Source organism: Triturus cristatus, chromosome 7 (genome assembly GCF_964204655.1).
Source record: "Triturus cristatus chromosome 7, aTriCri1.1, whole genome shotgun sequence".
NCBI lineage: Eukaryota > Metazoa > Chordata > Amphibia > Caudata > Salamandridae > Triturus > Triturus cristatus.
Window position 1 is genome coordinate 1,747,516,592 of NC_140590.1, and position 26,546 is coordinate 1,747,543,137.

General features: G+C 44.8%; 1 protein-coding gene across 2 annotated transcripts in view; it reads left to right on the forward strand.

Annotated features, from left to right (window-relative positions):
- LOC146812984 (killer cell lectin-like receptor subfamily B member 1B allele A) overlaps positions 1-26,546 on the forward strand; it is an 866,152-nt gene that overhangs the window by 763,774 nt on the left and 75,832 nt on the right. For both annotated transcript variants that reach the window (XM_085620007.1, XM_085620008.1), the window contains exon 7: positions 7,004-7,113. In XM_085620007.1, the coding sequence (XP_085476133.1) occupies positions 7,004-7,113 (110 nt within the window). The remainder of the gene's footprint in view (positions 1-7,003; positions 7,114-26,546) is intronic.

Sequence of the window (26,546 nt, forward strand, 5' to 3'; positions counted from 1 at the left end):
CAGGGCGTTCACCTGGGCCCCCTCGGGCTGACCGCTGGGGTTCGCGTCGGACCCCTGGGACGTCGGCTCCTCCGGGCTGAGACCCGGAGCCGCTAGCTCGGGGGATTCAAAGCTGTACCTCGGCTCGGGGTTGATGCTTCTCCAGGAGTCCGGGATGGCGGCTTCTGCCATAGTGGACACTGCGTGCCGACGGAGGCTTCTGGGAGCTGTCAGACTTGTCCTGGAGTTGAGGGAAGACGTCCGACTGCTGGAGCCGAGAGATGAGGCCGACTCCTGCAGGGTCCGTCCACGCCCAGACTTTTCCGGCTCCTCCCAGTCCTTGATTCGTTGGATTCACTTCTGTTCCACTGTGTGCCGGGGGCAGAAAGAGTAAGGCACAGGCAGTGGAAACCCCTCCCTGCGCCTGCCAAATCCCTGCCAGGGGCCGCCACGAATATGTATTGTATCAGATTCCTCGTGGCGGCCCCTGGGGTTTGGCGGCCCTGTGCAGGTGCACAGCTTGCACATGCCTAAGACCGCCCCCGAAGGCATCCTTGCCGTGACCCACGAACTCTGGCTCCGAGGTGCATTGCTTTATTCTCAAGGATAAGTTAAGGTGAACCTTGTGCTTTTAAGACAAATTGTGAAGTGGGAGGGACAGGAACCGTTGTTTTAAATTAACTGCTTTTAATCTGCTTGATTCCCATATTTAAACTTCGTACAGAAAGTTTAATGCACACATTTAATCTCCCTCTCTGTCTAGGTATATAAACAGTGTATATATGTATAGAGATATACTGGGACATAAATATAATGCCGATGTATAATGTGAGGTGGCTAGATTCACACATACACGTGGACTCACACATCATGTTCACAACACACTTTGCAGATGGGCACATATCTTGACTTTGTTCCCTGTGCTTCTGAAAAGGGCTCCCCCAAATTCTGACATCAATCAATCAATCAAAATAAGCTTTATTCGATAGTAGAAAAATAATCATAAAAGCACAATAAAAAACAATTACAGGAGCAATTATTTAAACGAGTTCCAAGCAATTAAATTTCTCCGTATTTATCAAATTTCCATTTAATAAAACTTTACTAAAACTAACAGGACCCCCTTGTGCCAAAAATAAAATGCAAGCTAAAACAGGTTCAAATCAATTATGAAATACATTTTAAAAAAACGATTGTGAATATGAAGAATTAATACCCATATCACATATCACCGGTCACCATTCAACCTCCTCTGCTCCTTACTATCTTGTCACATTGTTTTCCTGATTCGGAGCACTCTTTTAATGTATAAAGCAATCCTCCAGGCAATATCTGCATTTTCTAGGCAAATGAATTAGCGCTATACGACACTGTCTTAAACCATACGCCCTTAAAACGGGTACAAGTAATGCTTTTCTTTGTGTCACATAAAATTTACAGAAAAACATCATATGTAATGTTATCTAAGTTGATTGGGAATCACACGGGCAGGCAGGTAAATTATGCGACCAGTCATTCATTGTAGGAAATGACAATAGTCTATGAATGGATCCTAACCTGAATCTAAAAAGCAGCATTCTATCAAACCCGCTAGATACAAAAGACAGGTAGGGCTCCATCCCTCCAGTTGTAAGTGTTAACTGATGTTTCAACACACAGGGTTTCGCAAGCTCACCTAATGCTCTCTGTTCAGCTAGGTACACAAGGCCCCTAGATTTTATCTCCTTTCTAGAGATACCAATGATTGAGCTGGGGTTTGAGTAAAATTCTGAGTTACCTAATAGTGAAAAAAAGGACTCAATATACTTCATCTAGGGGATCGTACAAACCCCATCAAGTCTTATTACACCCGACATAATAGTTCTGTTCAGTACCGTCTGTTCCTATGTCAATATCCTGTGCCAGAGGAGTATGGGTTCGAATTTAATAAGATCCGCTACATAAGCATGACCCAATTCTTAATGGCAGGCAAAGGTAGACGTGCTTTGAGGAACCGTCAAAATAAAGCGCAGGAAGGCATTTTCCACCAATTGTATCTGAAGTGTATTCATGAACCCCATACCCTTGCTCCATACATGGCGACTGAGAGACATTTGGCCTTATAAATTTGTATGATCTCACCAGGTGGCTTACGCCCCAGTTTCCTACATAAAGTGGCAAGTACACTGGTGGTTCACATAAATGCGAGTTTTTTCGCAGTTATGGATTTTGTCCAGGTATCATCGTCATAAAATAGGATACCCAAATATGAAAAACTTATCGTTTGGGATACCTTATTGCCTTCCAGAAGAATATCCCTTCCCCGGCCTCTGTACTTCTTATTTCCACAATTCATGATAAAGGTTTTAGAAACATTAATAGATAAGCCCAGATCTTTCATAAAAACATTAAAACTGTCTAAAACCCTTTGTAAACCATTTTGCGTGAGTGCCATCAGAACTGCGTCGTCCGCATACAGTAAGGTAGGTATCGGACAACCACCTACTTGTCTCGTCGCTCTTAAGCAGCTCATCTCCTAGTGCATTTATATACAAGTTAAAAAGGAGTGGGGCCAGGACACAGCCCTGTCTGACCCCCTGCCTAACAGGAAAAGCTCTAGTGCACTCACCTCCCTTGCCATATCGGACACTAGCAGCCGCCTCACTATATAGTTGTTGTAAAAAGGCTACTATATTAGGGTCCACACCCAGCAAGACCAAAATCTCCCATAATTTACAATGTCTCACCGAGTCAAACGCCGCCGTTACATCAATGAAGGCCATAAACAGGCTTTGCCCTTATATACTTCCCCATTAACATAGACAAATTTAAGCTTTGCTCGACAGTGCCTAACCCCTCTCTAAAGCCATATTGTAGATCTGAGAGGGTGCCGGCATCTTCTGCCCATGTTTCAAGCCGTTCTAAAAGAATCCGACCTATGACGTTCACCATTGAATCGAGAAGGGAGATGGGTCTATAACACCCAGGATTTGATCTTTCCCCCGTCTTGAAGATTGGAATTATTGTAGATTCTGCCCAGGACCCTGGAAATGTGGAACTTAAACTTGCATTGATTACCTGAGTAATGAGTGGACCCCATAATTGCACATTATGTTTGAACAGGTCAACTGGGACCCCGTCAGGTCCTGGGGCCTTACCACCTTGACTTCGTACCAGAGCCTTTTCCACTTCATCCAGCGTTACCTGCATAGAAATCACCGGGTTTACAGCTTGAGAAGTAGCAATTTGGCTCCTTTCAAGAGCCGGAAGCGAGTTATCAGTATAAACCTTGGAGAAGAAGTTAACCCAGTCCTCTTCCGAGATCGCAATCTCAATTGACGGGACCTGATCCACACTCAAAAAAGGTGCTCTGACTGCTTTTCAGAAGGCCACATTATTTTTCTGCATAGCAGCAGTCTGAAAGGCTTCCCAGGCCTCATCCCTTAGGCCGTTTTTCCGTGCCTTTAATGCTCTCTGATATTCTAACCTTGCTTTTCTTATCACAGGGATAGATCTCGGATTCATACGTAACACCCTCTTTAGATTCTTGTGGGCTAATGTATAGTCTTTATCGAACCAGCCTTCCTTTTTCTGTTTTGTTTGGAATTAAACCCTTAAAAGATTCTTCACCTCTTTTGCAATCTCTATGAAGGATTGAACTATCTCTTTACAAGGTGAGTGCTCATCTAGACAGACATCCATGTTATGTTTACTATTGGTAATCAGTTCTTATGTCAACCCTACTAGGTCCACCTTTGACCACCTCAACGAGTGCCGATTTATATGATTTAGGACTAGTTTTCCTGGTAAAGTATCACCTCTATTGTGTTTGCAGTTGTGGGGAATAATCAGCGGCGGCATAATCGCTAAGCTAAGTAATGATCACTCAGCGCTATATCCTCTACCTTAAAGGTGTGGACCCTTGAAGCATGGATCTGAGAGACTAGCATATAATCAATTATTGATGCGAAGCCTCGGCCACTAAAAGTATAGGACAGAGGTACAAAAGGAACTAAAAGATCATTTACGATACTCATATCAAACACATGCAAAAGTTCATTGAAACACTCCCCAGTCCTTGAATGGCAAAAGTACGTACAGTGTAATTCTTCCTTCTCGGCCAAACCACACAACCTAGAATCAGTATTACTACATGGGGCACAGTTTAAATCCAGACGCGGCTCGTGGAGGGAGTTCCTTGGGGCGGTAAGGGGGGGCGGGGGAGGGGCAGGGTGGGGGGTTCTAAAAACCGGAATATGGCTAATTGCAGGTAAGAAAACAATTAAATAAATAAAACGAATTTCTTAGCGCGCGAAAATGCGATGCAGCGCGCGCTACGAAATTCGTTTTATTTATTTAATTGTTTACTTACCTGCAATTATCCATATTCCGGTTTTTAGAACCCCCCACCCTGCCCCTCCCCCGCCCCGCCTTACCGCCCCACGGAACTCCCTCCACGGGCGCTCCTAACTATGTCTACATACTGGTGACAGCCAATAGGGTATATATATATATATATATATAAACTTGAGAACTACCCAGAGTTCTCTGCTTCTTTTTTGCATAATTTATGCATCACTCTATGCCTGAAAGGGTGTTGTTTTGACTTAAACTGGGTGCTCCCATGTGTCTGGATAAAACTAAACATCTCTGAAGAGTTATAATGATAGTGAAACACATGTCCGGGGTTGCTTTTATTAATTTCAGGTTGGCTTGGTTGGTATTTTACCAATTCAATGCTGTAATACTGTGCCTGGAGTGGTAAATGGCTTTTGTCATTTTGAAGCTCGGGGTGGATGTTTTTGTGCTAATCCTACACCTAAACATTTTTCTGTTGAAATGGCAAAAGACTTTGTCCCATTCTATCTCGGGGTGGATGGCATTGTGCTAATCCTATGCTAAAAAGAAATTCACAGAAAAACAGACATTTGAGCTGAGCAAATTTAGAGTGTCGCAGGTGTTGCAGGGTGCTCTATACAGGAGCTGCTCTCCACCTAAACGTGGGAACTTTCCAGAGTTCTATTTTTGCATATTTTATACGTCACTATGAGACCCATATATGTACCTTTTTTAAGGTTGCAAATGGTATGACTAGCAGGATCAGGCCGTTTGCAACTGAAAAAAAAGCTTTCCCAATGTACCAAATCCTATTTTGCGATTTGGTAACCTATTAGTGAAACGCAAAATGGGTTAGCGATTCTGTATTAGGAAGGGGCGTGTTAAGTGCGTCCTTTCCAAATTCCTAATACCGAATCGCATCAGTATGTACGAATATTTTGTGACAGAAGTGTGGTCACAAAACATTTGCCTCTTGCCACCTACTTCAAGTAGGCGGTAACCCGTTCGCAAATGGAAAGGGGTCCCCAATGGACATTTGTAAGTGTATGCAAAATAAATAAAACTTTTCTTTTTTTTCTAAACACAACCTGTTTTCCTTCAAGGAAAACAGGCTGCATTAAAAAAAAAAAAGATTGCTTTATTTAAAAGCAATCATGGACATGGTGGTCTGCTGAACCCAGCAGGCCCCCTTCTCCTTGATTTTAGAGATTCCTAGGGGGCCACAAATTGCGAACTATCTCATTAATATTAATGAGGTAGGTTGATTTGTGACTCCCTACGAATTGCTATATGAAACTCTTGGAGTTGCATACATCTGTAATAGGGATTACCTAATTGCGATTTGCAGAAAATCGCAATTCGTTAACCACTATCACAAATGTTGATACATGTGGCCCTAAATGCCTGAAAGTCAGTGTAGCACAAAGGAGACTGCATTCGGTGTACTTCTTTCAACAGAGTTTATTCCAGGCAACGTGTTTCAACCTAAACAGGTCTTCGCCACGGCCACATCTGAAATTAGTGCCCCATCTGCCACAGAAATAACTTCCCTAGTGTTAAACATAGAACCAATACTACTATGAAATTGTCACAGGGTATAGAATACATTTAAAAGAGACCAAATTGAAGTGATGTATATCAATTTACACAGTGGTACAAAAAGGAAACATATTTATGACACATTTCAATATAGTGGGTCAAATTGTATGGCAACATTTGGTGGACTAGATCAAATAGCGCAGATTCATATATGATGGCCGTGCACTACTCTATCCTTGCCCACATACCCGCACGCACCCCACGGCTTCTTCAAAAGATCTCCACCAAAGAGTCCCGTTTACGGGAGCCCGTCGGGCATTGCAGTGCCGGCCCGACGAGGAGCAGAGCCCAATGACGAAGCATGACATCCTTCGGGGTGTGTGAGGGCATCACGAAGAAAGACCTGCCCTTTCGCTTGTCCCCCTGTTAGGAACTGCACTCCCCTTTGAAGCACAAATCAATATTATAACATTTCTAAGCTAAGTAATATATCATAATTAGTATATCACGACGATAAATCGTAAGACCTCAAAGGCACTTACTCTGTCAGGCTGTCAAAAGAAAATATCAGTGGCAGAGATGGAGTGGTTTCCATTGCTGACAAACTTGAGGTCTGTCGGTCTGTAAATCATGCGAGCAGACCTTTAATTGGGTGGGGAGGGTACTCTGTTGCTGTTGCGATCGAGTACTGTCTCTGCCAACTCTAAGTCAGCCCATCAGTCACTATGGAGAAACCAACACCACCAAAATTGAGCTCTCCTGTTTACTCCAATGAGGGTGAACTCATGAAGAGGTCATGCAGGCACGATTAGGCCTGACTGTATAGTTGAGTTCAGCCATGAATATCTGATTGTACTTAAGAGCCCCTTCCTGAAGGAGTCCTTCCTGAAATGCACCGGGGAAGCACTGTAAATGTTATGATGAATTTAATTTATAATTTGAAGAAAAGGATATGATTTGGATATCAGAAGCTGTCTACGTAAGTGGGAATACTTCTTGAAGTATTATGAACCATGCATGTGTGGTTGTCCAGGTGTGCACTGAGTGACATATCTCAACTCTTGAACTGTTTGCTTTCATGATCCGAATCTGTTCCATATAATAAACATTGCTGCATCAAACGGAAACATGCTGGTACCAAAGATGTATTTGTGTTTATTGTGTGCAGGATTATTTTGAAGAAAAAAAAGTGACCAGCCAGGCATGGATTGGACTTTTCAACACACCCGGTGGGCGGCGCTGGACCTGGGTCAATGGATCTACTCTGAATGAACATGTGTAAGTGGTACTTGTGTGCCTAAACAGGGGCAATGTTCTTGGGTGTATGTAAGGCACCCTCGTCACTTTTTACAACTGCTCTCACAGAGTGAATTAAAAGACTGTCAATGTCACATTAATATTTCGAATGCAGACTTAAGGTTATCCCTGTGATTGATTGTCTGATTTACTCGCCTAAATGAAATGATCACCTTCAATAAAAACACACATTCACTTACCTGGAAAATGCAAGATTGGGACAATGTACTCGATTTTCACTGTACAAACAATGGTAACTGTTCTGATGATATTAACATCATTTCCAGACCATAGGTGGCTGCTGGTGACATTTTAAGTGGTGCTGTGTCGAAACCTGTCCTGAACTGAGTGAGCAAGTAACAAAAGCATGGGGGTTTGCCTCTTCAGTGAGTGGCTTGGGGGAAGGGAGTTCTCGAAAAACAGTTTACATAATAAAATATTGCCTTCTAAACACCCCATTTTCCAAAGACATTGACTAAAAAGCTAGAAAATCAAAAACCATTGTGAAGGGGTGCTCTTGAAATATTTGCAGCCTGATAGGCCACAGTAGAGTTATTTGTGGCACTAAATATTATTCCTGGCAAAAAAGTCGTCCCAACGCCCAGTTTGCTGAGCGCTGCTCAGTAGAGCAAGCATCGTTTATTCTGCCTGCACACGACACACTGGATTACTGCTTTGCAGTCAAGCTACAGAGCAATCTCGCCACGGACAGCTCCAGCCGCCTGGCCCCAACTGCCCCTGATCGGATGCCTTGTTGCTAATGTCAACTTCCTGTTTAGGTCTTGTGTTAGAAAAGATTTTTTGACTTCACTAAAATTATTATATGAATAATATACTCACTAAAAGGAGGTTTCCGAAAGCTGTCTTAATCCATTGTTGTGTCATTCACAATTTGCTTCCGTCCACCACAGCATGGGTCACCCTCCTTCAGCCTCTGGCCAACTTAACTGTGAGTGAGTCCCTTCAGTGCCAGTGTGTTTGTTTTTTCTTTAGTGCTGCTTTTTTATTGTTGCCTTTGTTTGTACAGCTTGAAGTGCTGGCAGGATTTATACCAAATGTGAGCACAGAGCACATTCCAGCTTTATCAGCACTTGTCTCCTGTCAATGCTGTTGTAAAGTCCTTTTGGGGTGGTCTTTCTTTATCTGACTGCTTCTTTTTCACACTATGTGAGATTGTGTCAATTTGAAACTGTTCTTTGTTAATTATGCAACCTTTATCCTTCTGGTGTATTGTATGAATTGTCTGTGTCCTTTGTGTCATAGTGTATCTGTACAATAAAGAGTCCATTTGAAGCTCACACCACCCAATTTTACTGACCAAGCTACGCAGGTCTTCCTCTTTCTTTCTTGCCTTCATCTTTCTTAGCCCTCTCCTTCACTCTCACCTTCTTTCTCTCTTTCTACTTTTCCCTCTTTATTCGTTCCTCTTTCCTTTTTTCTTTGATTCTTTCTTTTGTTTTCTCCTTATTCCTTCCTTCCTTCCTTTCGTTTGCTCTTACTTTCATCCTTGCCTTAATTCTCAAAGGCAAGAGGCTGGCAGTTAGTGCCCGCCCAGTTGTCATTTTAAGTCTCTGTTAGCCAAGACCTTTTGATATTACTAGAATTATGTGTATAACACAGTTACTTATAGAAGAGGTCTTCTATTACTCTGTGATTGTGTCATTCACATTTTTCTTCCGCCCACTCCAGGATACATCTAGGGGCAAAGTTTCAGTCTACTTCCACCATTGACTGACTTCACAATGAGTTTTCTAATGAAAAGAGTCTCACCCCTGAATGGCATACTGGAAAGTATAGTGAAAGATGAGTCCACTTTCACACTGTGTATTGGGTGCATGCGGGTATCGCCCTCTGACCAAGGGCATAGCACAATATAGAGGTAGAAGCATTTTCCTGGAAGGGAAAAACGCCCCCACTTTTCCCTCCACTGAATTAACATCCAAATACACCCGTTTTACCAGGTACTTCTTCCACTCCTTCTAGTGAAATAATCACTTACCCTTGACAGCAGGCGTATTGTAGCTTCATTTATTGGAAAAAATTCTTCTTGTCATCACACTACGTAGATCAATCATCCCTTGAATAAAGCACCGCAATGCATTTTCGGACTAGCCCTTCTTCAGGGGAGTACATCCTGCAAAGTAATAAGAATAGTCTCATATGAAATGGGTTTTACAACCACGCAAACTGATAGAATAGTGGGAAAAAAGTGTGTGGAAAAAGCGGTGCACGAACCTCAGTGCACGAGTGTCTCAGACAAGGTGGAAAACGAGTGGCAAAAATAAGCAAAAAAATTTAGGTGCTGGACTAAAGGAGGGTAAAAAAAATACTAAAGAAAAAGTAGGAAGAAAATACACCAAATTGTGAAGAATAGGGTTCGTCCAAGAGTGGAAGACTCATCTAGTACTGTATAGAAGGTGAGTACCATGCTTCCTGAAGAAAGGAAGGGAGTCACAAGTATGGAAAAAGACAAAGCAGTTCAGGATGAATGTGTCAAATATAAACTGGCACATGCGCATCAGAAGCCGCGGTTATACATCAGTCAACTATTGTGGTATAAAGAAGAACATTAAAAGTGTGAAGCCAGGCTCTAATGTGAGATGATTGGAAAGTGTGTGCTATACCACCGCCGTGAACGAGCATTAAAAAACACAAGCAAGTGTGTCAACGGAAGTTGCCATGTGGGCTTAAAAGTGAAATATACGCGGTGATCACTAGGAGCAGCACGCAGTCAAACAAGGAAGTTATACAAGGTGGCAAATAAACAACAGTGCAAACAACAGCATTTACAGGCTCATTATATGCGAAACTATTATTATTATTATTAAGATTTGTATTGCACAACAAATCATCCCATCAGGGATCTCTCGGCACTTATTGCTGCACAGTGCTGGTGGCTAAGACAAAGTTGCAGTTTTAGAACAGCCAGGTTTTTAACTGCTTCTTGAACTGCCCCAAACTTGAGCAAGCACATAGCTCATCCGGCAGACGGTTCCAATGGAGAGGGGCCAGATGAGAAAAAGCGCGCCCTCACATTTTGGCTTTCTTGATTTTGCAGGGACGGAGCAGATTCCGATTGCTGGATCTCAGTGAACGGGCTGGTATGTAAGGTATTAACTTCCTCCTTAAATAAACCGGGCCCGTCCCCTGCAGTGCTTTAAACACCGCCATCAGGAGCTTAAACACTGTTCTCTTCCTCATAGGCAACCAGTGCAGAAGTTGCAAGAGAGGTCGAGAAGGGGTACGCACTGGTTTGTTAAGGACCAATCGTGCTGCTGTGTTTTGCAGTACTTGTGGCCTAGATGCAAGGTCCTCCCTGATTCCTACTATTAGTGAATTACCGTAGTCTAGTCTACTAACTAGTAGTGCCTGCAATAAGGTCTTTCTGGCCTCCAAAGGGATCCAAGGAAAAATCATGATGCCAAAGCAAGTGCCTGATACTGATTTCACATTTTCCTCCAGCGAAAGCTTATTCTCAATCAAGATACCCAAGTTCCGTGCCTGTGTGGTTGGTTTAGGTGCCTCCCCCAATTTCACTGGCCTCCAGTCCGAGGACCATAGCTCCGAGGCTTTCCCAATAAGGAGGATCTCCGTTTTATTGGAGTTTAGCTCCAGGAAATTCTCGCTCATCCAGGTGGCAATTTTCAGCATGCAGGACTTAAACTTTGCTCTGGTTTCCGCTGGGTCCGTCTCGATGGGGATTATCACCTGATTGTCATCCGCATACGAGATTGTCTCAAAACCATAGGCTCTGATAATGGTAGCCAGCGGAGCCACGAGATGTTAAATAATGTGGGGCTTTGGATGGAGCCCTGTGGGACCCCCTTGTCCACTGCCGTTGTCTGAAAAGCAAATGTATCCAATTGGACACATTGTGTTCTATTGTTAAGGAAACTCTGCAGCAAAGTCAAGGCCAATCCTTCGACACCAATCTCCCGCAGCCTATCCAACAGGACACGATGAGAGATGGTGTCAAAGGCTGCCGACAAATGAAAGAGCACCAGCATAGTGGGCGTCCCTCTGTCCAGTGACATCCTGATAGTATCTGTGACCTCCACCAATGCTGCTTCCGTGCTGTGGCCTGCCCGGAATCCTGATTGCGTGGTCCAATAAACTAGAGACAGCACACAGTCAAACAGCCAAGAACGTTGTGCAGTGTGGTAAATGGAGTGGAATACACGATAAACAACGGTGTAGTGAACAACATACAGCTATCAATGTTGAGTATGGTGCTACTAGTTAGTCAAACGGACCATACCTCAAAGGGATAAAGACCAGCCGAATCTGGCGTGTCAGCTAAATGCCTTTACTGGAGAATCTGGTTGAAATAGAAAAACGTGCACATGAAAAGGGGACTATACAGAGGGTCGGTGTAAAAGGTCTAAATGGGAACCATGATGAAGTGGAGTGAAACACTTCAAAAAGAGCAGCAAACAAAAGGAGCAACAAAATATTCACCAAAATGGGAGACAAAAGGTAAAAGTGGGTGCAATGCAGAAAAAAGTGAGTGTAATGAAAAATCAAAAATCGTACAAAGTCGCAAAATACTTGTAAAAAATATAAAAAGACATATGCGAGTAGTTCATATAGACAATCCAATATAGAAAAGCCAGCAGCATACAGAACAAAATGTGAGCAGAGAAGTCACCATAGGTAACAACTTAAATCCAGGCATTCATTCAAGCATTTAGGGCTGATGGTATCAAGTTTTTCATCCAGTAAATCTCTCTCTGGAGCAGATATTTCTTGTTGTCCATGTCCTCCCTGACAGGTAGGGTCTCTAGAACTAAATACCAAAGTTGGCTGACATTGTGATAATGGGTTTTGAAATGAAGCGCAACAGTGGATCATTCGTTCTTAGTGCGGATGTTGCTTTTATGCTCAGTGATTCTGATTTTCATTCTGAGTTCTATTTTGCACACAGACGCAAGCCCACACGGGCATTTCAAAAGATATACCACATTTTTGGATGCCCATGAAGCTGATGAATACAGTTTGATCTTCGTTCTTTGAACATTGTGCGTGATCGTGGTGCCTTTTATGATATTGTTGCAACCACCTCAATTAAGACATTTTATGTATCTGTTTATCCTCATGGTAATCAGGTTTAACTAGTCGTTCCTTTAAATTCTTAGTCTATTGATACGCGAAAAGAGGTGGTGCATTGACTATCCCTTTGAACTCATCTTGGGTCTGTACCATAGGCCAGTACTTCAATATGGTATTTTTGATTCTTATACTTATGGTAAAGTATTTGGACACAAATACATCTCTTTTGGTCTCACTGCAGGGTTTATTAGATGGTAGAAGTTTTTTTGCATCAACTCTTGCAACTGCTTCCTGTACAACATTATTAGGGCGCCCTTGTTGTTTAAATGTGATCATGATTATTTCTTTGACGTTACTGTAATGGTTGACACTGGAAGCAATGTATTTTATTATTAATACATGGGAATAAGGAAGGTGTATTTTCAAAGCGTTTTGATGGAAACTGCTGAAGTGCATTCAATGATTACAGTCCGTTGGGGGCGTGGTCTGCCTGGCTCAAAGATGACCGCAGCCTGAGCGAGCTCTAGCAGCCGCCCACAATATCCTAACAAAATTCGCACCACCGAGATAACATAGGTGATACTTATAGCCATAAGTGACGACTGGTTGTGCGCTGCATCCCTTGCGGAGGTTTGAGCCGGTGCCGTGCACGCTGTGCGGAGATCTGCCATCAGCTGAAATTGGGCCTGAAGCTGCCGGTCCGCAGCCTAGCATGTTCACCCCTCCTGCACACGAGAATGGTAGATGTCGACGGCCACGGGGAGCAGTGCATCCACGCTTCGGGGACAGGAGGTGCGGATGGCGGCGGGGTGTCCCGAGAAATGCGGAGGCTGTGGGCACGGAGCAGAGGTGAGGCCTGGGGCAAAGCGGCGCACCGTGTTACGGTAGAGTGGACCGGCGCCTCCACGGAAGCCCCCGCCTGCCTTGACCCGCTCCGGTCGGGACGCTGCATTTGCAACCTGTTTGCGGTGAGGCTGTGCTCTGTGTCGCAGTGTGTACGCTGCCATCAGGGGGCCCTAGGAGCCATAACGACCAGTTGGGGGTTCCTGAGAATATCGGCAGTGCTTCCATGAGCGGCGGTCTTTTGCCGGCATCTGTGCAGGGCCCACAGGAGAAGCTGCATACGAGGTGGCAATGCGAGAGGTACTGCGGTAGCTGAGAGCCACGTAAGCCCGTCTAACTACAGTAAAGGCACAGTATATATCGTTCTTGGGGCCTGCCTGGTGGAACTTCCCTCGTCTGCCTACTATAGTCAGAAGCGGTGGCCATCTTGCGCTTCAGTATTGGCTGCCACAGCGTGATATAAGGACACAGCCACCCACCTTTACTTTGCAGCAGCTATGGAGTGCACAGACAATACGCAGCCTAAAATCTCCTTTGAACACCGTAAGTCTACGAGACTCAGGGAGGATGAGCAAGAACAGAGCAATTCGGTTGGTTCTGGTGCTGTCAATGTACCGGAGGGTGTATACGCCAGATTCTTGGGGCAATGCAGCGTAGCTTAACCTCTATAGATGCTAAAATAGACTCTTTGACTTACCGACTAGACAGGATGTCTGAAAGAGTGGACAAACACTCTGAGCGACTTGATCTGGCAGAGCGCAGGATCTCCGATTCTGAAGATGTACAGACCAAAATGGGGGCCACGCAGCGTCAGATGGAGAAGTTGGTAGCATCTCTGAAGGGTAAGGCTGAAGACTTGGAGGCACGCTCGCAAAGAAATAATGTGCGCTTGTTGGGCCTGGCGGAATCATCTGCTACGGGTCCCATGGAGCAGTTTATGCAGAAGCTGCTAGTGCAGTTGATGGGGCGTGATACATTCTCCGATGTGTTCATTGTGGAGCGGGCGCACCGCTCGCTGGGCCCACGTCCACCACCGGGAGCCCCTCCAAGACTGGTAGTCATTCGCCTGTTGAATTATAGAGACAGGGATTCTGCTCTAAGGAATGCAAGAGAACTAAAATCACTCCCATATGAAGGATCAGAACTGTCCCTCTTCCTGGATTTCACCCCCACGGTCCAAGAGGCTAGGAAGAAGTTTGGACCGGTTAAACGTAAACTCAGAGAGCTTCAATTAGACTACGCGATGATCTATCCTGCTCGCTTAAAGGTCTCCTTTGATGGTAAAGCTAGACTTTACACTGGCCCAAGTGCTCTGCAAAAAGACCTCAAGAAATATGGTACGGAAAAGGCGAGAGGGGGTCCCCCCCACCCGTGACAGCGGAGGGCGACAGAACACCTGCAGATACTAATGGTGACCTGGAAACTGCCTCCTCATCATCCTAACTGTCCTGAATGTTCCTCGCATTGACCGCTGTTTGTTGTGTTGTCTGTGGGGATGTAGCTGACAAAGTAATACTAATAGTAACACAATGTCACTGACTATGGCTTGCCTACAGATCTTTCAAAAATGAATATGTCTCGAATGTTCTGTATGATTTGGGCGGCGCTGGCCTGCCCTATCACATACTGGGGGCTGGTGGCCTTCGCCACCGAGTGTATCTCACAAAGGTTTCATGTTGGAGTTTGCTGCCCTGTTGTCAGGCAAAGAAAGGACTTGGAATCGGGGTGGGGGGGGCTAGGGGAATGCTATATCTACTTATTTTGATATGGTGTGGGTGAGGGGTTGGGAGGGTGGGAGTTGGGGATGTTAAGAAGATGCAACTGTTTTATGGGCAAAGTCGTTATTCTCTAATTGCATTCAGATACGCTCTGCATGTCCTCTTAAGTCCAGGTACCTGCAAATTTCACAGGCGCTAGCAATCTTCCTGTAGTGATACGTTTCCTTTCATGGCTCGTCCGAGGCCTAAATGACCAACGAAAAATACGCAAAGTGGTAGCGCACTTGCATAGACACCTGGTTGATGTAGCTGTGCTACAGGAGACCCATATTCCCCCAAAGACAGGCCTGCTAACACAACGTAGAATGAAGGGGCAGTGTTTAGCTGCGGGGTTTACATCACATGCTAGAGGTGTACTCGTGTGGACACACAAAAACTTTGGCATACAGGTACAGCCTATTGATTTGGACCCCAATGGCAGATATGAAATAGCGAAATGCCACAAGGAGCATTTCACATTGCTGCTGGTAGGGGTGTATGATCCCAACCACGATGATCCACATTTCTATCACGTCCTACATTCCAAGATTTCAAACTATGGAGACATGCCCCTATTGTGGGGAGGGGACTTCAATTGTATACAAGACTTGGATTTGGACCGGTCTAGGGGGGCCTCTAGACCTCTCTCACGTGCAACCTGCGCTATAGCTTCCATTGTTCGGGCTGAGGGCATGTGTGATGTGTGGCGCCAGTGCAATCCCTTGCAAAGGGAGTATACGCATTATTCAGCAGCGCATGACATTCATACGCATATAGATTATTGGTTCTCCTCGCTGACACTGCTCACTTCAGTTAGAGATTGCATACATATGTCCAGGACTTTATCGGATCATTCCCCACTATGCCTCACAATGGAGCTGACGGTAAGGGGCTCTATTTATAGATCGTGGCATTTCCCACAATATTCTCTCCTGGGTTCGGTCTTTAGTGCAGAGCTGGGAACTGCCATAGATGAGTACTTTTCAACAAATTTGGGGAGTGTGGACTCCATGGGGGCACTTTTAAATTGTATATAAGAGGGATAACAATCTCCAAACTTGCTGGGGGCCTCAGGACAATTGGTGCTCAGTTGGCATCTACAGAAGATACTCTGAGAACGTTGGAACATGTCCATTTAGAGAAAGGTGACCTGTAAGTGTTGGCTCAGATCCGAACACAACTAAGTACATTTCAGGATCTAGCAGAGCACATCTGGGAAAGTATGCCATGGCCGGATCATACGCGGAAAGGGATAGACCAAGCGCCACACTGGCTGAGCAGGTGAGACATCCCAGGGGGGATAATCACATATCGCAGATATATAGCTCAGAGCAGACTCTAGTACATGACACTCCGGCCATTTTAGACGCTTTTGCAGATTACTACACAGCGCTATACACTTCACGGCCCAACATGTCCTCTGAGTCGGATGAGGACTACTTAGAGTATATAGCCATGTCTTGGCTGACTAATGGGGACAGAGAATGGTTGATAGGCCCCTTGAGACCCACAGAAATCACAGCTGCGCTGAAGAGCATGCCTGGCAAAAAGACCGCAGGGGCTGATAGCCTAACTGTTGCATTTTACAAGGCTTTCCTTGACAAGCTGCTTTCTCATTTGGTTAATTTGTTTGAGGAAATGGTTAAAACAGGCACGATGTCACCATCTATGAGAAGCCACTATAGTTACAGTACTCAAGCCTGGGAAAACTCCAGGCCACCCCCCTTCGTATAGGCCGCTTTCATTGTTAAATACCGATACGAAGCTGTTTGCAAAAGTGTTAGCTAACAGACAGGCCCCTTTACTGCCTAAGATGGTAGGTCCGGAGCAGACTGGCTTTGTTCCAGGCCGATCTCTCTCTAATAATCTCAGTACGCTGTTTGGAACCATTGCGTGCATTCAGCCTCGGACGTAGGCAGCAGCCCTTTTTACTGATATCGAAAAAGCCTTTGTCTCAGTAGAATGACGATTTTCATATGCAGTTCTCAGGAAGGTGGGCGTTGGGGCTATTTTTTTGCAGCTGATTCAGGTATTATACACGCCCCCGGTAGCGAAGGTAAAAATCAACGGGGCACTCTCTCAGGCGATAACAATCACAAGAGAGACGAGGCTGGGGTGCCCCCTCTCCCCCTTATTATACGCACTGGTGGCCAAACTCCTAATGTCCGCAATGCGGGAGTACCATTCCTACAGAGGCATATGTTCCACACATTACAATACTGTGATTGCGGCCTACGCCTGTGAAACTCTACTCTATGTCCACAACCCGGAGCAAGATTTGTTATCTATGCTACAAGAAGTAGAGAGATTTAGCTAACACTCGGGGCTACATATCAACTGGCATAAATCACTTATATTCCCACTTACCTCCGACACAGTGCAGATAGATACCCCGTACCCATTAGAATGGACCACGTACCCAGTCAGGTATTTGGGTATCAAAATTCACACGGATGCTCTACAGAAACTATCCGAATCAGTGGATAGGTGGATTAAATTACCACTGTCGCTGATGGGCAGAATAGCGCTGGCGAAAATGGTGGTGCTCCCGCGTTTTTTGTTCCTGTTTGCCAATATTCCCATAGGTCTCCCTCAATTGTTTTTTTAATACACTACATAGCTCGCTAAGCCGCCTAGTATGGGCAGGGAAGCAACCAAGGGTTATATGGGAAGTACTTACATGCCATTATGCGAGGGGAGGGCTCAACGCTCCTGACATGGAACGGTATTACAGGGCTGCACAAGCCTTGCATGCACACGTCTGGCTTCACGGCCCCTCCAATATGCCACAATATCTCCTCGAATGGAACGTGGTATCCCCTTCCTCGCTTCCTGGACTGGCGACAGGTGCAGCACGCATTACTCATGGTAGGATAGATCCGGTAAACTATACCGGCTCGCAGTTCTCCAAGACTGCAAAACAGCAACATCGAACTCTCATATACTCCTCTAAACTGCCCATTCTACGGTGCAGTTGGCTCCCGCATAGGGATGACAAATCATTAATGGGTACACTAGCAAAGTTAAATATTCACTATTTGGGTGATTTGTATCACGAAGGGGGGTCAAAACCTGGGAGCAGGTGTCATGTCAAGTTGCAAGGGTCACGTCTTTAGACATGTTCCAATACCACAGATTCCGCTGCGCTCTACGTGAATTGTTGGCAGGTGGCATGGTAGAACCGGCAGAGATGCCCTCATTGACGTATCTATTACAAACCCCTACTACTCAGCATGGTATAACTAGATTGTATGCATCATTTCACATGTCTTGTGAGTACCCCAAATTAAAATTCCAAGCAGATTGGGAGCCTGAGCTGAACATGACACTAACTGTTGTACAGTGGGCATGGTGTTTTGCCTCGGTGAGGTCCATTTCTTTAAACGGCAGACATCAGCTAACACAATTTAAATATATTCACAGAACATACTATACACCAGTTCGGTTGCATCAACATGGACTACGTGATGATGACGTTTGCCCAAGATGCTCTGCTAGTCGCGCTACATTCCTGCATCTGGAGTGGACTTGACCGGGTATACGTACCTTTTGGCGCAAAGTATACCAGATCCTTTCAGAAATGCTGTCGGTTGAGTTGCCGGAAGGGCCTCTTGTAGCTCTGTTGGGGTATGTGAAGGAGATCCCGAAGGGGGTACAAAAACTCGCAGCCACCAGCCTATTACTAGCAGAGAGAAGGGTTGCCATGAGACGGATGAGGGGCCCTTTGCCTATAATCGAAGATTGGGAAAAAGATTTGGCATATTGCTCCACTCAATCTGACAATTATAATTAACTCATGCCTGCCCGATGCGCACTTAAAGACATATGGGGCCCGTACAGACAAAATTTGTTGGGCAAAGCTTGGGCCACAGATCCCCAGGAAGAGTTGGATAGAACTGGAGTGGGGTGAATTTAAGCAGAACATACTGTTTGCTATTATACATCTCAATGCTATATCAGCCTGCTGGATTATAGTCATGTGGAAAGTCTGCCACCTTGGAAAAGACTAAGGGCCTGTGGACTTTGTTTTTATGGGGATTTTTATATTATTTATATTGCTATTATTCTCTTTGCTTTTTTCCTTCTCTGGTGTCATAACAATAATGTATGGTCTCTTTTCACGATTGCCTGGTGTCAAAAGACGAACAGGGTAATTGCCGCTGCTAAATGTTGTATATATGCTGCATTTAACTTCCAAATGTTAACTTGTACGCGATCTGAATGTAACTGGAATTGCTGTTGTTGTTAAAATGAAAATAAAGTTTTAAAAAAAAATTATTACAGTCTGTTGGCTTGACAAATAAATTGATTTCCAAGGTTTGACATTGAACTGTAATTTCAATGTCCAAAAATGTGATATGACTGTCGCTCATGGGGTTCGTGAAACTAATCCTTCATCAATGGTGTTCAGTTTTTATGTGGCAGAAATTAAGCTTGTTTGCTGGCCGTTCCATATAAGAAATTTATTATTACAGTTTGTAGTTAGGTTTTCTAGCCATTCTTGATTCTTAAAGATGTTATCAAGCTTGAATCGATGCATGAAGAGGTTTGCATAGCATGGGGCGGCACATTTTCCCATGGAAGTGCCTGTTAACTGTAGTTAATGCTCTTTTTACCAGGGAAAGTGCCTATGGTATAGGGTGAAATGTAACAACTCCAGTGGGAAGGTTTTTGGATCTTCATCCATGTGTGCATTGATCAAGAATGATTCAACTGCTTCAAGACCCAATTTGTGAGGAATTAAGGTGTATAGGGGGTGAACAGCCACTAGTAGGCGGTGTTTGATTGCATGTCATTACTTCGCAAGCGTTACTACGCATGCGATTTAACAGCGCATTGCCTTTAGTATGCGTGCTGTTACATCGCATGCGTAGTAACGCCGCATGAGTAGGGGGCGGGCGCCGCTCTTGGCGGTCGTCACGGCGGCCATTTGCTCCAGTGAGGATCTGAGGGTGTGCTGCTGCTGCTTTTCCGAGTGCAGGCGAGAGTCTAAGATTGGAACCACGCGTGGTAAGTGGGGAAGAGTAGGGTCATATAGGGGCTGTGTAGGGTCGTGCAGGGTTGTGTACTTGTGTTAGTGTAGTGTAGAGTAGTTTTTCAATGATTTCTTAGTATAAGATAATGTTTATCTTCTTCTGTGAGACATGGCCCTGTTAAAGATGGTTAGTAGTATTTCTAAAAATTCTTGTGTGGGATTCAAATTAAATTTCGAGTATGTGATGGTATCCTGAACATGGTCATTGACACTCGAGATAAAAATCGCTATCCAGGATTACTAAGGCATCAAACTTAATCAATCAATCAATACATTTATAGAGCGCGCTACTCACCCGTGAGGGTCTCAAGGCGCTGAAGGGAGGGGGGGTGCTGCTACTGCTCGAATAGCCAGGTCTTGAGGTGTTTCCTGAAGGTGAGATGGTCCTGGGTTAGTCGTAGGTGTGCAGGGAGGGAGTTCCATGTCTTGGCTGCCAGGTAGGAGAACGATTTTCCTCCGGTGGTGGTTCTGCGAATCCGTGGGATGGCGGCGAGGGCGAGGCTGGCGGAGCAGAGCTGGCGGGTGGGAGTGTAGAATGAGAGGCGGTTGTTGAGGTATTCGGGGCCCACGTCGTGGAGCGCTTTGTGTGCGTGGGTGAGGAGCCTGAACGTGATCCTCTTGCTGACGGGGAGCCAGTGCAGGTTTCTCAGGTGGGCGGATATGTGGCTGTGGCACGGGATGTCGAGGATGAGTCGTGCAGAGGTGTTCTGTATGCGTTGAAGTCGTTTCTGAAGTTTGGCTGTGGTTCCTGCATATAGGGCATTCCTGTAGTCCAGTCGGCTGGTGACGAGGGCCTGGGTGACCGTCTTTCCGGTTTCGGTGGGGATCCACCGGAAGATTTTTCGGAGCATGCGCAAGGTGTTGAAGCATGAGGACGAGACGGCGTTGACTTGCTTGGCCATCGTGAGGGAGGAGTCCAGGATGAAACCCAGGTTGCGTGCGTGGTCCGTGGGTGTCGGTGCGGTGCCCAGCACTGTGGGCCACCAGGAGTCATCCCAGGCGGATGGGGATTGTCCGAGGATGAGGACCTCCATCTTACATGCTTTACAACGTTATTGCTGTGTTGTTAGCAATTTATTTAATAACTCCTCATTCCTTTTGAGTTACACTGGAAATATGAGAGTTCTTGGGTTTAAAGACATTCTGAAATTCTTTCTAGACAATCACTTCAAATGAATTGAGAATTTTACGACGTGAAGGAGCCAAGAAACTGCGTTTGTTTCTTAAACCCAACAAAGTTCCTTCCTCTTTTTGTGGTCGTTCTTCAACAACATTCTCAAAGAAGTGTCACATTCTTAAGTTTCTCATGAATTCAAACAAGCTTATCTGTTGTTCCAACTCGTTTGAATGGTGTGTGAGGACAAAAGATGTACCTTTCTGTAAGGTGGTAATTTGAGTCTTCCTGACTTAACATCTCGAGATGTTAATCACTAGGGGGCATATTATCAAGAAACAGCGTTAAAATTATCGCCGCTAAAGCGGCGATAATGGGCTTGATAATATGCCCTTGAGAATTCCCATAGAAGCCCATGTTCTGGTGTCAACATGGGCTTCTATTGGAATTCTCTGCGGCATATTATCAAGCCCATTATCGCCGTTTTAGCGGCAGTTTTCTGCTGCTAAAGCGACGATAATTTTAACGCCGTGCTTGATAAAATGCCCCTAGGTTTTCTGACTCCTTGTTGATTTTGCAGTTGGTTGTTCCTTTTTCTTTGTAGTTATGTCCCCTCCGGGTTCGATGATAACATCTGGGCCTCTCCCTAAAAAAGACACGTTAGCGATAGATGGTACTATAGTTGTCCATGTTGGTGCAGTCAAGTTGCTTGAGCGTGGCAACTCCTTTTTTCCTTGGTTGCTTCATCTAAATAGGGAATCGTTATCAAATGATCCATTTCATACAATACTATTGTTATTACTTTATAGGATGTACTCACTGAAGAAGGGCTAGTCCCGAAATGCATTGCGATGATTTATTCATGGGATGATTGATCTACATAGTGTGATGACTTAACACTTTATGTAACAAGAATAATTTTTTCCAATAAATGAAGCTACAATACGCCTACTGCAAAGGCTAAGTGATTATTTTACTAGAAGGAGTGGAAGAAGTACCAGATAAAACGTGTGTATTTGGACGTAAATGTTAAACTAATTCAGTGGAGGGCACAGTGGGGACGTTTCTGCCTTCCAGGAAAACCCTCTACTTCATTACGAGTTAGGCATGCTGCCCTTTCACAAGGAACATTTTTACACTCAAAGTAGATCCATTGAATGCCGGGGACTACTGTGGTAAAGTGGGCTTTAGAGACCAAAACAAAATGTTTCCCTTTAGTGAATAGATTTTCCATTGATGAATGGCCAGCTGCTTCCAGAACTGTAAAGGTTTGCAAAAAATATGTCAAAACAAAACCAGAAATGCCAAAAGGCTGGCAGCCAAAACTTGACCTATTTCCTTTGCCAAGATATGCTTTATTTGTGGCAATCCTTCCTATTCTGTGTTGTTCCCTCCCATGGAGCATAGCTCCGTTACCCTTGCTTGTGACTATCTAGAGTCATCCAGTGCTGACGTCATGGATCTGCTTTATGTTTGTGTTTCAAATCTTATTTAGCACTCCATGTGAGGACATATTCTGCTCCTTCCTCTAATTGTGCATTCTCTCACTTGTCACAGCTCTGCTCGTTGCTTGACCCCAAAGCTCACGCCTTCTCCTCTCTCTTCTCTCCACCCGTCCAGTAGAGCTGGAACTATTTTCAGAGCCGCAGGGGGGGCTGCCATCAAGGTTACGTCCAGCCAGGCACGCAACACCCATTGGACTCAAAGGGCTCCTTTCCCCCCCCCCCCCCCCCCCCCCCGTCGTGTGTGGCAGCCCGGGATGAGACAGCTTCCCGGGCAAAAAAAGCAGCCGCACCCGAGCACTTTACAGGTCTTTAAAAGACCATTTGCATGTTAATGAGGCCTCGCTGTTGTTTCCTCCCTTCTAAGAGCCCCTGCAGCTCCACTCTGCCTATTGCTTAAAGTTCAGCCCCCCCCGAAATTTTTGCTCGGCCCCCCCCCTGAAATTTGGCTCTAGTTGCGCCTCTGGTTACGTCACATAAGTCATTGGGCTGGTGAAAAATCAGAGCAACTGCAATTTTTTATCATTGGCATTTCACCAAGTAAAGTCTCTTGATGTGTTTTGATCCTATTTAAATCTTTGTTTCCATCGCATTGCAGAGTTACAAAAAATGTGCTTAATTTGTGTTCTTTTAGTTGCTGCTACATTTTAAAATATATGTTCAGTTCCTTCACTGGTATTTAACGTTTGCTGTGCGTTGGAAAAAAAAATGACATCCTACAGCACACAGCAAAATTGTCCGATAATTCACTTCACAAAATACTCTAATTTTGGGGAACGAGAAAGAAAAGACCAATCTTCATGTTAGAATAAAAAGCAGCATTTTGTCAAAAAACATAGCCTGACACTTGAAAACCGCACAGCAAATGTGCCAAAAACAAAATCTTAAGGCCTTATCACTGCTTATTCACCTTCTGAACTCCAGCATGGTTATTTTATGTGATGTTGCAGCAGCCCTGCATCCCTTCTTTTATGTCCCCATCATTTTTCTGGTGGTTGTCTCCATGGGCATGGTTTGTTCCCTGTTGTCTCTGCTCCCCAGCCAACTTCCATGCGCCATAGTGCCTTTCCCATTAACCACCACAAGGGCAGCCCAAACCACCTGAACCAGGGGCATACAATAATTATTCCAAACAAGGGTTCAGAGTATACAATTTCACAGTAAGTAAGAGCAATTAATGAACTAAAATTTACAAGTATAACAATGCACACATTGGAATACCAAAGGATAGAAAAAATTGAGTAAAAGACCCTAATTGAAAAAAATAATGATACAAAATGTATTTAGTGCAAAATATCACCATGGCTCTGTATCGTAAGCTGGTACATATAACATATTACAATCATAAACAGAACCAGACAGGTGGCGGACAAGGAGAAAGAAACATATAGGGCAGAGTTTCAACACTTTACATAAAACTCCGACAAACAAAGCAATGTGTCCTCCAATAATTGCGGCCACAGTAGCGTCAACGGCGTTTCGACCTTTGGCATTAATCCATGGCCATCATCAGGACATAAAATTTAACTGAGCATCCCAAATGAACAATCTAAGAATAAAAAACAGCATAATTGCAATCAATTAGATTAAAAAATGGTCAATGTAATGTTTTTTAGAAAGTGTGCTTTCCCAAAAACAAACTATCTTAAAAAGGTGAGAATAAAAGGAAAGAAAACCTTCCACCATACCCAATCAATGGTCATCAATAACCAGTGTATAGCAACAGAAGAAATAAATCACTGTGCTGTTAGTATAAACAAAGTTTCAGAAATTAAAAAAAAGAGAGGGAACTATGTATATTAAATACCAACACCATAGTAGCAAAGAAGCTTCACGGGAACTTACATATGTATCAAATGGTTTCTGTGTTGCTCTTAAATGAATTCAGCAACTGACCACCAAAGCAGAGTTTGGACAATTAACAGTCTCGTGGGGCCAAAACATCGAATTAATCCACTTCAAATAAAGCCCGTGTTGTTACCAGGCTAAACCGCAAAAACAATTAGGATAATGGTAATTAATTGTCAGATAGCAACAATGTATTTCAACACGTGCATATTTCTTACAGAGGTAATATGTATACTGCGATAGTGTCTACCTCAAATGTCTAAAGCAATTAGCAATCCAACGTTTTCACATGAGTAGGAAGCTTAAAAACATCAGTAACGATAAGTCAGTATTAATTGCCATACGGGGGATAACTTCACCGGCATCGTATTTATAGATGGGTAGGAATAGGGAAAGTAACTTTGCACGGGGTGTAACAAAAAAGCCTCATCATCTAAAAAGGCAGAAGTCAGTATTAATTGCCATACGGGGGATAACTTCACCGGCATCGTATTTATAGAATGGCGGGTAGAAATAGAGAAAGCAACTTTGCGCGAGGCATGACAAAAAAGCCTCATCATCTTAAAAGGCATCGTATTTTTGAATTAGCGCGAGTCGTAGCAAAAGGCCTCAGCGTCTTGAGGGGTGGGAGGATAGGGGAGGGAAAGGGAGGCAAAAAATTCGATGAAGGCTATAGTTTATAGCGAGAGTATATCTACCAGGACCTTACTTTACCCTGTAACAATCAAATATTGCCGCCTAATATTTTACGAAAAAGATAGACTATCAAAAGCTAAAACTACGGGTGTTAGGAGGTTCATTAGACTAGTGTCAAGACCGCTTACCAGATAGAGCGTGCAGCACAGCAAATTAATTACCGACTGGCAGCTTCATTACACCAAGTCACCGGCGTCATGCCTTAAAAAACGGCTTAACGAGATAAAAAAGGGACTTCACGTGAGGCCTAACAGATCCCCAGCGCCATGTTGGATCGGGTAGAAACAGATTGGAATATGAACAGATCAAGAGTTAGCTTAAACAATTAACACCACATAAGTGTTAATCCCACCACCGAAAAAATAATAAATAATAGAATTAACAAAATTATTTAAAAAATAAAAAAAGATTATTCGATGATTGTGTGCCAAGATACCAAACAACTTCACAAGCATAATTTAGACTAAGGTGCCGATCACGATCCGGTAAAAACCGGGTACGAATCGTCGGACGGAGCATATTCTCCGTCCGACGCGTACCCGGTCGAAAAAATATACAAACATGGAATTACGATTCGCACGGAAATACCATTTCCGTACGAATCGTACAAAACCCCGACCGACGAAAATAAACATACAAATGTGATCCGGGAAAGCGCCGACGTGACGTCGGGACGCACGCAGCCTGCCATTCACAAACCAGGAATTACGATTCGCACCGATGTCATCTCGCACGGTGAATATTTTCCGGCATTCAAAAACTGCCGGGAAATCAGGACGACACGAACAAGGAGTACCTGCACGCGATGGACAGACATGGACCCGAACCTACGTGTCATCCCGGCCCTCATAGCAGTCGACCTCCTCTACAGGTTACGACGCAGACGCCGCAGAAGGTCAGAACAACAAAGGGAGGGGGTAAAAGGGGGGGGCAGGACCAGGGGCAGGCCACAAAACCCCCACCAAAGTCACACAGCACACATGCCCTGGACATACCTGACCCCCAGGCCCTGGTCACTACGAGGGGGTGGGGGCGTGTCCAGCAAAGCCAGCGTCCGCCACAATGGAAGTGCTTGACGACGCGAACCGGCAACACAACAATACAGGTACGTCCCGTACCCACGCCTTAAGAGCGTGGGTACGAGTCGTACCACGCCCACACCTACGTCATCCCAACAATGGCGGGACGGCTGTACCCACGTGGCAAAGGCCTGGGTACGGCCCGCACAAGCATCACATAGCGTGGGGACGGATATGTACGGACCGTACCCCCACCCCCGTATGCATGGAGCGTACCCCCAACCCCAACAGTGTAAGTACGACCCATACCCTCACACGCATACGTATGGAGCATACCCCCAACCCCAACAGTGTAAGTATGAACCGTACCCTCACCCGCGTCCGTATGGAGCGTACCCCCACCCTAACAGTGTAAGTACGACCCATACCCTCACCCGCGTACGTATGGAGCATACCCCCCACCCCAACAGTGTAAGTACGACCCGTACCCTCACCCGCATACGTATGGAGCGTACCCCCCACCCCAACAGTGTAAGTACGACCCGTACCCAC